A 13,985-nucleotide genomic window follows, 5' to 3' on the forward strand; every position below is an offset into this window, starting at 1 on the left:
AAGTTGATCCCTCTTTATACAATATTGCCATGAGAATCATTGTCTTTCCCAAGCCCAAACAGGATTTGGGTTTTTTTTTCCTTTCAGCTGAACTCCCCCCCCCCCTTTATGTATGCAATTCTAATTTAATAGTCACAATAAACATGAGAAGATAAAATCAGTCAGATGTTGGACAACAGAACAAGTGAATTAGTAATGGTGTTTGTAATTTATTTGTAGATCTATGATGGTGCTGGATATGGCTGCTTGTGTATCATTGTTTAAAACAACAATGTATTGCAAAGGAAGAGATGCTATTTTAAAATAAATTTTGCAATCTTTTGAAAGACAGAAAGCAATAGGATCCTAAAATGGTGCAGACATTTGCTCATATCAGCCACCCCCACGATTAGGGGGGAAAGGCCTCTATATCAGCCACTGCCATGCTCATTCAGAGATCAGCTTTTTGCACCTCTCTTCTGTTCAGAGCACAATGGAGGGTGAGTGTCAAATCCTGGTATCCAATACCGAGCCAGTGAAAACAGAAACTGAGCAGAAACAGCAAAAGGTTTCCATTACATCGTGGGTTTTTGAGGAGGCATTTACTGAGACCTTTCATGGGTACCACAAGAGCTATTGGTGGGCACACTGGCACCAATGGGTGATTGGCAACCGTTGCTCTACATTTATCAACAGCTTTATGATCTGCATTAAAAATAAATAAATCATATCCCACCGTCCATCCACAGAATTCAAGGCATAGAATTCAAGACAGCACACAAAGTCCTTTGTACTGGCAATTTAAAACTACGCAGGAGGTTCTGTTCTGTTCTATTTTTAGGGAGCTCATTGTAAAGGAATGTTTAATTCCCTTTCGCTTGTATTCAAAAATAACAAGTGGTGTAGTGGCACAAGAAGAAAACCTCGGAGAATTTAGGACAGGCTGCAAACTCAAGGGCCTCTTAGCTTCTCCGACAGTGGATTTTTCTGTGTTCTGTGTATATATACCAAGTGCTGCTCCCTCTGGCCTCGCAAAGGTCAAACTAGTGAGATGAAGTGGAAAGTAGAACACTCTGTTTGTCAACAGCTTTGACTCCAGTAGAGGCAGATGCAACCTGAGATGGTTCAGAACTCTTGCCAGCCAACAACTGCCCTGACTGTCACTGACTGATCTTTTTCTGGTAGTGCTTGATAACTGGGGTCGTGGGTCATACTGGGTCTGCCGCAGAGGAAGCTGTAGATTATGACTCTATATTAAACTGACTACCCAGGTCAAAGGAGCACAATGAGAGAGAGAGAGAGAGAGAGAGAGAGAGAGAGAGAGAGAGAGAGAGAGCATTTTATGGGTGCAAGTTGGAGGGAAGACTTTACGTTTTCAAAAGTCCTTTTTAAAATACATGGATTTATTATACTTTTAAAAAGTTGAAAATCCAACCTGCACAAATTTCGAGCAATGCTTTTTTTCATGGATACTGAAGCAGGCATAATAGAACTTTAGACAAACAAAATTAAAACACCATATATATCAGGTGTTGAGCTGTGACAAGCCACTGGGAAACAAGAGGGATGTAGGCATGATCTAGAACAGGGGTGCCAACTTGAATAAAATATTGTGGGGGGGGCCAGGTAAGCCCTGTCCTGCATAATCAACCACATGACGCAGTGAATGGGAATGCCCATCAACTTGGGGGGGGGTCCCCTCAAATATTTTATTGTGGGGGCCGAAGCCCACATGGTCCCTTGGGAGTTGGCTCCTACGCTCTGGAGAACCCCAAAGTTTGCACAAGTAGAAAAAAATACTTTGAAAAAAGGACCCAATTGGCCCAAAGACTGCTCAGCGACCACAATGAGTGTTTGTTGGGGAATGCGGGGATGGAATGGAGTATTCTGAAGAAGCTCTGGTGGCTGGCTGGCATCCTGAACAGGAGCACTTCACACTGCACCATTTTATTACAGGCCCCACTTGTATTTACAGTGGTACCTCGGGTTAAGTACTTAATTCATTCCGGAGGTCCGTACTTAACCTGAAACTGTACTTAACCTGAGGTACCACTTTAGCTAATGGGGCCTCCTGCTGCCGCCGCGCCGCCGGAGCATGATTTCTGTTCTCATCCTTGAAGCAAAGTTCTTAACCTGAGGTAATATTTCTGGATTAGTGGAGTCTGTAACCTGAAGTGTATGTAACCTGAAGCGTATGTAACCTGAGGTACCACTGTATATATTATTTAATGGCTACTTACAAACCGTCATAAGAATCAGAAGTCAGTAGTGTACCCACCAGTACATCCTATGGCACCTGCAAAAAACCTCAATACATATCGCCTCAGAAATTGACGGTGCACTAAAGACCTGCTCTTCCTGCTCATTTCCTGTCAGCCCTGGTTCAGCTTCTCCTACACTGAACAACATGCCCACATTTAACTGGATGCCAGGCTTACACACCTGCCATCCCATCTATTCTGAACAGAGGGGAGATGGAAATAAACTTCTCTCTGAGAGTGCTGCAGTGGCTGATGAAGGGAGACAGGGGGAAATAATTGAGGGTTTTAGCAGGAAAGGACATCTAGAGGCCAAGTCTACTTGCCAATAGACAACAGCTTTGCCCACTGAGGAACCATGGATGAAGAAACCTGGAATACACGTTTCTTAGAGGCTAGGTCTACCTAGGCCTTGCCACTGCTCTGTCACCAGGTGACCCATAAATAGTAGACTTGCTATGCCTTGTGTGTTTCTTTATTTGGAATATTTATATTGCAGCCCTCTGGAAAAAAAGCTCCTGTGGACTCCCATGCTTCTTCCTACCTGTACATATATGCAGGGCTTTTTTTCAGCTGGAACTCACTGGAACTCTGTTCCAGCAACTCTCAGGTGCCATTGCCATTATAAGAGAACAAGGGAGGTGTTCATGGTGAGTTCCGGCACCTCGTTTTCTAGAAAAGTAGAACTGCATATGTATGTTGAATTTAAGAGGAAGGGTATTGGATTGTGCCTTGCCAGATATTCTCAAAGGATGGAATGCAGTTAGGAACACCATGTGCGGAAATCCCTGAGGATATGATGTAACAACAGCTACGCCTATCCATTAAAGTATATGGAGCATAATAAAGTCTTTAATTTATTATTCCCAGAACAGGTATATTAGATCAGGCTCAGGCACTTGAAATGTTCTTTATTTCTAACCCGATTACCTCAGGGCTCTAGAAAGGTGATGCTGCCAATATAGGGAACTTTTCAAGTATGTGGCAAAGTACCAAACATTCAAACGACCTGCCGTTTTATTTGTAGGCCTTTTCCAAGCTGTGACCCAAACAAACTGACATCTATGCCTGGATTAAGGTATCCAAATTCAGAGTCAGCTGGTCAGGAATTAGCAAATACTGCTCTTGCCACCAGCATGCCTATATAATTAAAGAGAAAAATAGAAGTGCTTTCTCTGTGAAATACTCCTCTGTGTTTATCATGAAGCTCCAAGGTTCATTTTATACGACAACCTAAAATGAGAACTCTCAGCTGAGTTTTTATCCCAGTTTCCTGCTCTCTTTTCTTTTTCCTTGAGTTCTGGTACTATGGCTATAATGAGCTATAATGAGAGTGTTCTCATTTATTAGGGCTGTGTACCAGATTTAACTGAGGCTCCTTGCTGCTTTGGGAGGTGTAGATATGCAAGATGAACCAAATCTATCCCCCTTCCTTCGGTTGCATGCCGGCTTTTTAATACCCCAATCAGTAATTTCAACAATCTTTCCAAATGCTGGTAGACTCCCATTTCCAATCAGTCACAGCCAGCATGGGCAATGATCAGGGATGAAGGGAGCTGTAGTCAAACATTATATGGAGGGTCACAGGTTTCTCATCCCTGCTTTGTAGAATAATTAAGGAAAGGCACATTCCTTAACCCCCCCCCCCCGCTTCTGTAATCTTCATAGAACTCTAGCTCAATGGTTGCCATTAATTTGATTCTGAATTGATTCTAGAATGTATTTTAATTAATTGACTGTGTGATTTTATGTACACTGCTATTTTTACTTGTTGTTAGCCGCTTCGAGCCCAGCTTTGGCCGGGGAGGGCGGGATATAAATTATTATTATTATAATTATTATTATTATTATTATTATCATCATCATCATTATCATTATTCCAGAAAAGGTTTAAAGTGCACACATACACAAAAGAATCATGGGAGCTGTAGATTGTTAAGGTTGCTGAGAATGGTAGCTCTGTAAGAAGTAAATGATAGTTACTGGGATTGCTGCAGGGGATGTGTTTTAAAAGTAAGGTATGCATATAGCCCATGGAACATTCCAAAATGAGGCAACCATCTCAGGCAGTAGATCCCAATGTAGACCATAGAATCATAAAATTGTAGAGTTGGAAGGGACCCCAAGAGTCATCTAGTCCAACCCCCTGCTATGCAGGAATCTCAACTAAAGCATCCATGGCAGATGGCCATCCAACCTCTGCTTAAAGACTTCCAAGAAATGAGAGTCCACCACTTCCCAAAGGAGTCTGTTCCACAGCTCTTACTGCTCCAGAGCATTTCGGAAAATCACCGCAATCACTATACTCCCCAATGGTCTTGTTTACAATCGTCTATTGGAATGAGTCCCTGGAAGTTCCAGAGTCATTGTAGAATGCTGCTGTTTCAAGGTGGAGGGAACCTCAGAGAATTCCATGTTTTCCAAACCTCTTTGCCACATTACCAAAGAAAGTTATGCAATGATGACTTCACTGTTAAGGGAGCAGTGGTGAGTTCAGAGGACTACAAAGAAAACAGCAACATACTGCATCATCTCAGATGAAAACAAAAACTATTGAGACTCATGCTTGTCTTTGAGTGACTTGATTTGTGTGTGTGTGCTTTAGGGGTACTCTCTTTTTGACTCAAGAAAATCACTATTTTATAGTTCAAATCAGGGAAAACAAATACAGTAAATGGTGAGGTAAAGTACAAAGATTCACAAAATGTTTAGGGGTATGTGTACCCCTGCAGCCCCCCAGAAAAAAGCACTGTGTGTGTAATATAATATTCCAGGTTCTCTCTTCTCACAGACTATTTTTAGGTCCAAATACTTCTTTAAAATATATTTCTTTGTATTTTCAGATGGCCATACATACCCTGTTTCCCCGAAAGTAAGACATCCCTCGAAAATAAGACCTACTTCCAGTTTTGCCTCTCAATGTAATATAAGGCATCCCCCCAAAATAAGACCTCCCCAATAATAAGGCCTCCCCCGAACATAAGGCCTCCCCAGAATATAAGGCCTCCGAAGCTGCCGTAAGGCGTCTGACTCCTCTGGACCATAGCGGCGGACGCCACTGCGCAGCTCACTGATTGGCCGCAGCGCAGCCGGAGCTGTTCTGGCAGTGCGAGGTCTCTTTAAATCAGAGAGCCCGTGCCAGGACAAGCTGCCCCCTGCTGCTCACTCTCCCCTGACAGAGTCTGGCTGACTCACAATTAGACAATAAATGTGTGCCGTATTCTTCTTCATGGAAAAATAAGACATCCCCTGAAAATAAGACCTAGCACATCTTTGGGAGCAAAAATTAATATAAGGGTATCACAGCCTGAAGAAATGGTCACAGTAGAAACTTTGCATGCAAAAGATCTCAGTTTCAATCTCCAGTATCCCCAAGTAGGGCTGGAAAAGGCTTTTGACTGAAACCCTAGAGACCAGCTGCCAGTCGGTGTAAACAATATTGAGCTTGATGGAGTAACTGCCTGACTTGATATAAGCTGACTTCCTATGCTCTAGCCCTCTAATTTATTTCCCTTCCTCCTCTCTACTTAGGGATGATTTCTTTGGACAGTTTTTGTCCAAGGCTGACAGAACTGCTTTGAAGTGACAGCTAAATACCTCAGCTTGGCATGGTGAAGTGGCATGGTGAGGTAAAGTCTCTGTCGTATAACTGGTCACAACACAAATAATCAAACAAATAAAGAAGTTAGCAGTAGCTTTGCCAGAACTTCAACACCCACCTCAAAACAGTCGTGCGAGGCCTAGTGGCAATAGCTACTTCTGAGGTGTTAACATCGCCATGAGGTGGCTTCTGCTCCTCAGTTTCATGTGACTAGAGTGCTCCTGGAATGCTATTCCTTTGGTCTTACACTGCAAAGCTACCACTTTCAAATGCAAACTTTTCAAGTGAACTACCTAGTTCACAGAACTTATTTTCAGGACTTAGAATCATTGAATTTATAGTTGGGAGAGATTCCAAGGGTTATCCAGTCCAACCCCCTGCAATGCAGGAATCTCATCCCCCATCCAGTTTGAAACCATACCAGACCCTGCTTAGCTTTCCAAATGTGCTAGCAGTTTTATTGACTTGGTGTCTGTTTTTTCATTATGCCATGTGAATGTAGTATTACAAAAAAAAATTCCAACATCCCCTCACATCACACATGAATTGCATGCTGGAGCATCATGAGATGAACAGGAATGGAGCTGCTGGTTCCACCACCAGTCAACCACACTAGGATTGTGATAGTGCTTCTAATCTGTACCTGAAGGATAAAAATAAGAATAGTCTGTGGCAATTAGACCTTATCAGAAGTAGGTATGAGAATCTGGTCTCAATAGTACAATGAGTCAACTGCCATCTGACACCACATATTCTACCCAACAGGCACTGGATTGTAAAGGTTTCACAAGTTCCTTGCCAAAGGGGGCCATCTTAGGCCAAGTTCTCACCAAGGTGATAAACTGGTACCATTTCAAACTTCAGGCTGGAGAGCGCGCATGTCACGGTTACGGACAGTCGGAGTCCCGGCTTGGTACGTTGGGACCGTGGTAGAGGTCGGGAAGCAGGAACCAGCAGTCCAGGGGTCAGGAAGCCAAGGGTCCAAGAGTCAGGATACCAGGTGTCAGGAAGCCAAAGCACAGCTAGGTGGGTAGTGTGTTGCCATGGCGAAGAGCCAGAGGGAAATGCTGGTCTTATATACCCCTCCCGGCCCTTGCCACAGGTGCTACGAGTCTTCTGTCAAGCCTCACCTGTGCGGCCACGCCTTGCCCTTCCAGGCCAAGCTCAGGAAGGCCCCAGTCCTGCAAGGCCCTACCAGTCGCAGAGCCTGGCTCCTGCACACACTCCTGACAGCGCATGACTGAAATGTTCTCCATACCAAAACCAAAAACATGCACATGGAGAACTGGCTAGGCACTTCTTCTTACTGCTTCATTTGCTGTAATTTTTTCTTTGAAGACACATCTGGTCACATGAGGCCTCTCCTGCCGTCTGCAAAGTATGGGTTTACCACCACAGAGGGAACTAAGCCTCAGGCATAACACACAAATTATGAGAGCTCATGGGGTGTGAATCCTGTCATTGGGAGATTTCAAGACCGGGCACTACTCTACCTATAGGGACATATAATATTATATATTAAATCACTTGCTTTATGTGGTAGGTCAGGCCCACTGCATTTGGAAGCTCTCCTGCTCATTCTGCTGCCCTGGTGCCACCACCAAGATCACAGTAGCTTATTGGACAGAATTTAACATTATTCAGCTCTCTAATACTTGAAGCAGCAGTTGGGTGAAACCAACTGTTGGTGCAGTAACTCTCATCCTTCAGCTCCTGACCTTTAATTCTTTTCCCTCACTGCATTCTTGTGATCACCCTAGTTTCTTTGGCTCCCAGCTAGTTCTGTCACACAGAACTTGGCTACAAATCTGGTGGAGCAAGGCTCCACCCCTAGGAACTGTAGTTTGACGTGAGTGCTGGGAACTGTAGCTCTGTGAGGGGTAAATCACAGTTCCCAGTGTTCTTTGAGGGTAGCCATGTGCTGTAAATGTATGGGGTGGATGTGCACCTGGTGCAATAGGAACACAAACAGGAAACACCCAGGCCATCAATCACAGATCACTATGTAATCCAAAAGGGGAAAAAAAACCATGCCCAATTGCATTGGCAAACCCCCTATGGTATAACATGTTGCCCACTGAAGTTCATCTGTCACCCTTGCTCCCTCCTTTGACACATATTTATTACATAAATAAAGTGCTTTGCTTTATACAGATAAAGATTACAACTGTACACAGATTTTTAAAAATAATAACTTGTAAGTCTCTACGAGACAAAAGTTGAGCAAATTAAGATTTAGAAAAATAGGGGATTTAATTCTACTGCAAAATATATTATGTACACTTTCCATAGTGGAATATTACTATAAACTCTTCATAGTTAGTTATTATATTCAAAAATAACATAAATAATGGCAAGCACTGTATCATTGTCCACAACTTCTTTTTCTGATCTCTCTTGAAGCGGCAAACAGTAGATTGTCCCAGAGATGGTACTGTGTCTCCTTCATGGGAGTTTCGTATCTAGGAGGTCCTGGAGGATTCTGATCACGTTTTGTGGTTGGCTGGAGGCACACTCCTCAAGCTTGGGTCCCATTTGCTTGTGCAGGCTCTTAGCAAGTTTGGAGACCACTGCTCTGACATTTCCACTCTTTCCAGGTAGCACACCATTGCCAATCATGTTGCTCAGGAAATACCAGAGAATGGGAAGGACGTGACGCTCCACAGCCTGGGGTTTCCGTGGATAAGCAAAAGCCACAAGAACTGCAATGCAGAAGAAAGATAATGATTTGCTCACTTCTTTGAACATAGTGACACAATCAGGATGCAAAAGTTTGTTAAGAAGAATAATAATCTGTGTCTCTACATGCAAAGGAATCCATCATACATGTCCAGAATTGGTTCTGGGTTTGGGAGGGCCCTTGGGCAAGATACCCTCCATAAGCCACCTCTTTCAGTGGGGGTCCAGGGGGCTTTTGTTAGTGGGACCCCTTTCTGTGATGTGGACTCTTGGCCAATGCTCACTCATGCCGACGTTTGACGCTGGTTCTGCAGATACCCACTGAAAACTGTCCTAAACATACAGAGAGCCTCAGTCCCAGTGTTGTTTTAGTTATCCAAGAAGCATAGCCATATTGTGCAAGGAGTTAGGGCAGGGGTGAACCTTTTGTCAGAACTATTTTTGGCCATTTGAGAGGGGTGGTGGTAAATAAAAGATGTCCCACCAGAGGGCAGGGGTAGGAAAACTTAGAATAATTTTTCAGAAGTGAAGGTCAGGGGGTTGCACCTTCTGATAGCACCAGGCTCTCTACATGCAGGTTTCTAGCCCAGCAACACTTCCTGGGACACTCAGGAGACCCCAGAATATTTCATAGGCCCATGGGCATTCCTTACTGACCTGTGTGCATGGAGAATTGTGCTACTCTTATTATGCTTTTTCCACCTCTCACAATTAATAAGGTAAGCATAAACACATACATCCTACACCCCAGTGCCTGATAACTCTTCAATTTTTCCACTACCGTTCATTTTCACTGTATAAAAAATGCATTTGGCTATAGTCTCTGGAAGCAGAGTACAGAAAATGATAGATAGAATAGATGACTTTTCTCATTAGGTAAATGTTATTAAATGGAAGAGCTCCTGGTCTTAAGTGACCATCATTCTTAGAAACCAGAGACTTCGATGCTACATTTCCTCAGGAAATATATAGCTCTAGAACGCTGTTGGGTTTTAGTGACCTATGCCATGATAGATGGCTTGGTTATTTATTTCGTGTATTGAGCTGTCTGAAATGGCCATATCAAATTCACAGACTGCAACTCTTAACGGGTACATGATGGGTCAAACTCCCATGACACCAATGACCTTTGGGTGATATCTGATGAGGAAGCGACAAGCGCTCTATGAGTCCTGCCATGTGGTCAGGGGCTCACAAAGAATGATTTAACAAGTTTTTGAGTCAAAGGTTGATTGCAAAAATCAAAATGTCTGATGGAAAATTTACTGAAACCTTTGATATTAGGAGAGCTGCTTTCATGTCTGGGGGCTTGAGTCTGTTCTGTGGGGTCACGATACAAAAAGTCTGATCTCAGGTCTAGTATCAGAAATTCATTGGGAATGTGGTCACAATTTCTGCTGCTGTGGCAAATGGCTTTGTAGTTTACATTTAAAAGGCACAGGTGTGCTTTCTGAAATGATTATTCTCTCATGTGTGTGCATAAAAGTGACCCAGTTTGAATGTAAGAAACTAATAAACAATGGTTTGTTTGACTGAGGATGAAGGTACCCACTGAGCCTCTTGCGCTTGTAGATCAGAAGGTCAGAGGTTCAAATCCGTGCAACAGAGTGAACTCCCTTTGCTCTCTCCCAGCTCCTGCCAACCTAGCAGTTCGAAAGCATGCCAGTACAAGTAGATAACTAGGTATCACTGTGGCAGGAAGGTAAAAGGCATTTCCATGCGCTCTGGCACTCGTCACGCTGTCCTGTTGCAGCAGAAGCGGTTTAGTCATGCTGGCCACATGACCCAGAAAGCTGTCTGTGGACAAACACTGGCTCCCTCGACCTGAAGCAAGATGAGTCCTGCACCCCATAGTCACCTTTGACTGGACTTAACTGTCCATGGGTCCTTTACCTTTGCCTTTTACCTCTCTCATAACCCACAATAGAAAACTTCCAGTTTGTTAAACCAGTTTCTCATTACAATTGAACTAGGAAACTGTGGTTTAATGTGGCTTTGCAAACAAATTGTTATTTGATATCCTTGCTGGTAGTTTATGATTAAACTAGTTTTCTGCTTCATATGTAACAGTAAACTGTATAGTGATTATACACACACACACACACACACACACACACACACACACTAAAGACAAGACAAGAAGCAGCCCTCACTTCCACTTCAAAAGGGTGTAAACGACAATAAAAGAAATTGTGCTGTGAAGAAAGAAGCCCTTTGCCTCCTGCTGTTATACAAGCTATTGCTTTGTTCATTGCCATGGGTACTGCAGTTTAGTGAAGTCATTTGTTACCTGACAGGTGGTCTGTGATCCCCTGCAGAGCTCGACCACTGGTGAAGCGCACCCTGCTGGCAAATGTTTGAAGCAGAAGCAGATTATCTGAAAGGGACAGAAACACGTTGTTTGGACATTGTTATAAACCAAGAAAATAAACAACAACAACTTTAATATTTCTCCCCCGCCCCCATCTGACTGGGTTGCCCCAGCTACTCCATGTGGCTTCAAACAAATATAAAAGATTCATCAAACATCAAACAATGAAATATTCCCTATACAGGGCTGCCTTCAGAAAGAGACAGAAAGTTATCTGTATCTAGAGAAAAGCGGATCTCTCGAATTCTCATTTTTTCAATCTCAAATCCAGTTCTCCACCTTTCCCCCATTTTTTTTTAAAGTCCTCATGAAAATTCACTAGCAGTTTACTGTGGATTTTTCCTAATACATTTTTGTATGCAGCTTTCCCTGATAATGCATGTTTGTATGCTATTTTCACTTATATGCATTTTTATGTACACTTTACCCTAGTATATGCATAACTGTACACATGACTTCCCTGTAGAATTGTACTGCAAAATCCCAAGATGAGCAGATCTCCCAAACTAGATGTGTTTCAGTTTGTTTTATTGCTTCAGGAATTGTGAATTGGGTAGATTTGCCTTTAAATGTGAATTGAAGCCAATTTCTCTCCCATCCCTAGGTGCAGGTAAAGGTAAGCTTTGCTTCCCTACAGCACATCCCTTTTCTTTGCCTCTACTGAAAAGAGATCTGGTTAAACACCTTTCAATTACATGTTGGTCTCTTTTTAGAACGACAAAGGGGAAAGGGGGAGTACACATGTATTGTGCTTGGTTTAAATTGAATTTCAAAGGCAGTTTTTAAGGTGAAGTAAAGTCTTTATGGATACTGTACTAATAAGTGAATGATCATCAATAATGAATACTTTGCACATCTCTTCTATTTCTTATATTAGCATTTCAAAGCACTTCTTCATCCCGCTGAAGCCAGCAACTATTCTTTTCATTCATCACTGAAATAACAATGTTGTCTGGCTCTGCGCACACATCATCACCATCAGAAAACAGAGAGTGTCAAACAGAAAATGGATTTTCTGTTTTCTGTTTTCTTAGCTTTGCTTTTTCCAGTTGATTCTTGACTGTTACGAATTGTGAAGGGGCAAATGTTTAAGGGGCCTGGGAGGTAAACTCTTTTTGAAAAAAACAAACAAAAAACTTTCCACATTCTTTTTGTATTTACTTAAAACTCCATCATACTCATCATTGAGCTAAAAGTGGATTGCAAATTAAAAAGGACAAGAGGACAACTATATATTCCAGAATTTAATAATAATAATAATAATAATAATAATAATAATAATAATAATAATAATAATATCTACATCAAGCAAAAGGAAACACATTATAAAATGTGCTAAAAGCCTCACCCTGGCTGTTAAAAGCTAGTCCAAATAGAAATACTTTACACTGCTTCCAAAAGATACTGTAAAAGTGACTGCCTGGGGGAAGGGAGATTCATAATCTAGAGGCAGCCCAATAACTGCATGTCACTATGTATGTCCTTGTTCACTGATTTTGACAGACACGTGCAGCAATTAAGATGGCATTCTAGAGAGGATGAGCCAGAACTCAATGGCATTGCACATGATTTGCATGTTTAAGGTCCCAGCTTTAAAAATCTGGTGATTCTGATTAAGAGGCAGGTAAATACGTTCTGTCTGTTACCTTCACAGCCGATGACGACGGTCAGAAATGAATAAGCCATACCGCTCTAAGTGGACCTCAGTATGAGACATCCTTCTATCTTATGTCAGCTGAGTTTCGCAGAAGCTGTAACTTTTCTGAAACAGCTGTCCTAAGAACATCCTACCGGATCATGCAAGTGACTCGTCTAGACCAGCATCCTGTTCTCACATTGGTCAACCATATGCCTATGGGAAGCCTACAAGCAGGATCTGAGTGCGACCACACCCTTCCCTCCTGCGGTTTCCAGCAACTGGTATTCAGAAGCATGTTACCTCCAGTTGTGGAGGCAGAACATATCCATGAAGGTTAGTAGCCACTCATAGCCTTATTCCTCCATGAATCTGTCTGTTCCTCTTTTAAAGCCATCCAACTTGGTGGCCATCACTGCCTCTTGTGAGAGCAAATTTCACAGTTTAACTAGTCACTGTTTGGAAAAGTACTTCCTTTTCTCTGTCCTAAATCTTCCAGCGTTCAGCTTCATTGGATATCAATATGCTCTGGTGTGTTATGAGGCAGGGAGAAGAACTTTATCCATTTTCTCCATCTAGGCATAATTTTATAAATTTATGTCACCTCTTACTTTATTTTCTCTAAACACAAAAGCCCCCAACTCTGTAAACTTTCCACATAGGGAAGTTGATCTACCCTTGATTATTCTGGTTGTCCTTTTCTGAACTTTTCCAATTTCACAATATCTTTTTTATAAAGTGAGCTGACCAGAATGGTATACAGAATTCCAAATGTGGTTGTACCACAGTTTTGTTTGTTTTGATACTAGCAGTTCTTTTTTTCACTTCCTTTCCTAATCATCCCAAACATGAAATTTGCCTTTTTCACAACTGCTGCACACTGGTTCAACCATCAATATCAATATCATCAATATCAAGCTATCTGCTACAGTTCCATGGTGATATTATTATTAATTGTTGTTGTTGTTGTTGTTGTTGTTGTTGTTGTTGTTGTTGTTGTTGTTGTTATTATTATTATTATTATTATTATTATTATTATTATTATTTTGCCCTGACATGCATCCCTTTACACTTGTTTGCACTGAATTGCATTTGCCATTTTATTGCCCTTTCACTCAGTTTGGTCCTTTTGTCGCTCTTCGCAATCTCTTCACAATCTTTTTTTGGCTTTGGGATTCCAGAACATTATGGTATCATCAGCAAACATGGCCACCTTCACTGCTCACCACTAGCTCTACATGTATGATGAACAAATTAAAAAGCACAGGTCCCCAAACCAATCCTTGGGAACTCTGTTTTCTAAATTGCACAGGGAGCCTCCTCAAGTTAAGGAAGGCTCCTCACTACACAAGTCATGATAAACGCAGGAGGGGCAGGAGGAACAGCGTGGCTTTGGGGTGCATGGCCCCCATAGCCACTGTCACCATTTTAACCTTCTCCCCATGAGTAATGTGTGAAGAC

General features: G+C 42.2%; 1 protein-coding gene across 1 annotated transcript in view; it reads right to left on the reverse strand.

Annotated features, from left to right (window-relative positions):
* TOGARAM2 (TOG array regulator of axonemal microtubules 2) overlaps positions 1–13,985 on the reverse strand; it is an 81,372-nt gene that overhangs the window by 9,167 nt on the left and 58,220 nt on the right. The window contains exons 19-20 of the mRNA XM_082214810.1: positions 10,808–10,894; positions 7,557–8,540 (exon numbers count right to left, since the gene is read on the reverse strand). Of these exons, the coding sequence (XP_082070936.1) occupies positions 8,284–8,540; positions 10,808–10,894 (344 nt within the window). The 3' untranslated portion in view covers positions 7,557–8,283. The remainder of the gene's footprint in view (positions 1–7,556; positions 8,541–10,807; positions 10,895–13,985) is intronic.

This window comes from Podarcis vaucheri (genome assembly GCF_965113315.1).
Source record: "Podarcis vaucheri genome assembly, chromosome: 3".
NCBI lineage: Eukaryota > Metazoa > Chordata > Lepidosauria > Squamata > Lacertidae > Podarcis > Podarcis vaucheri.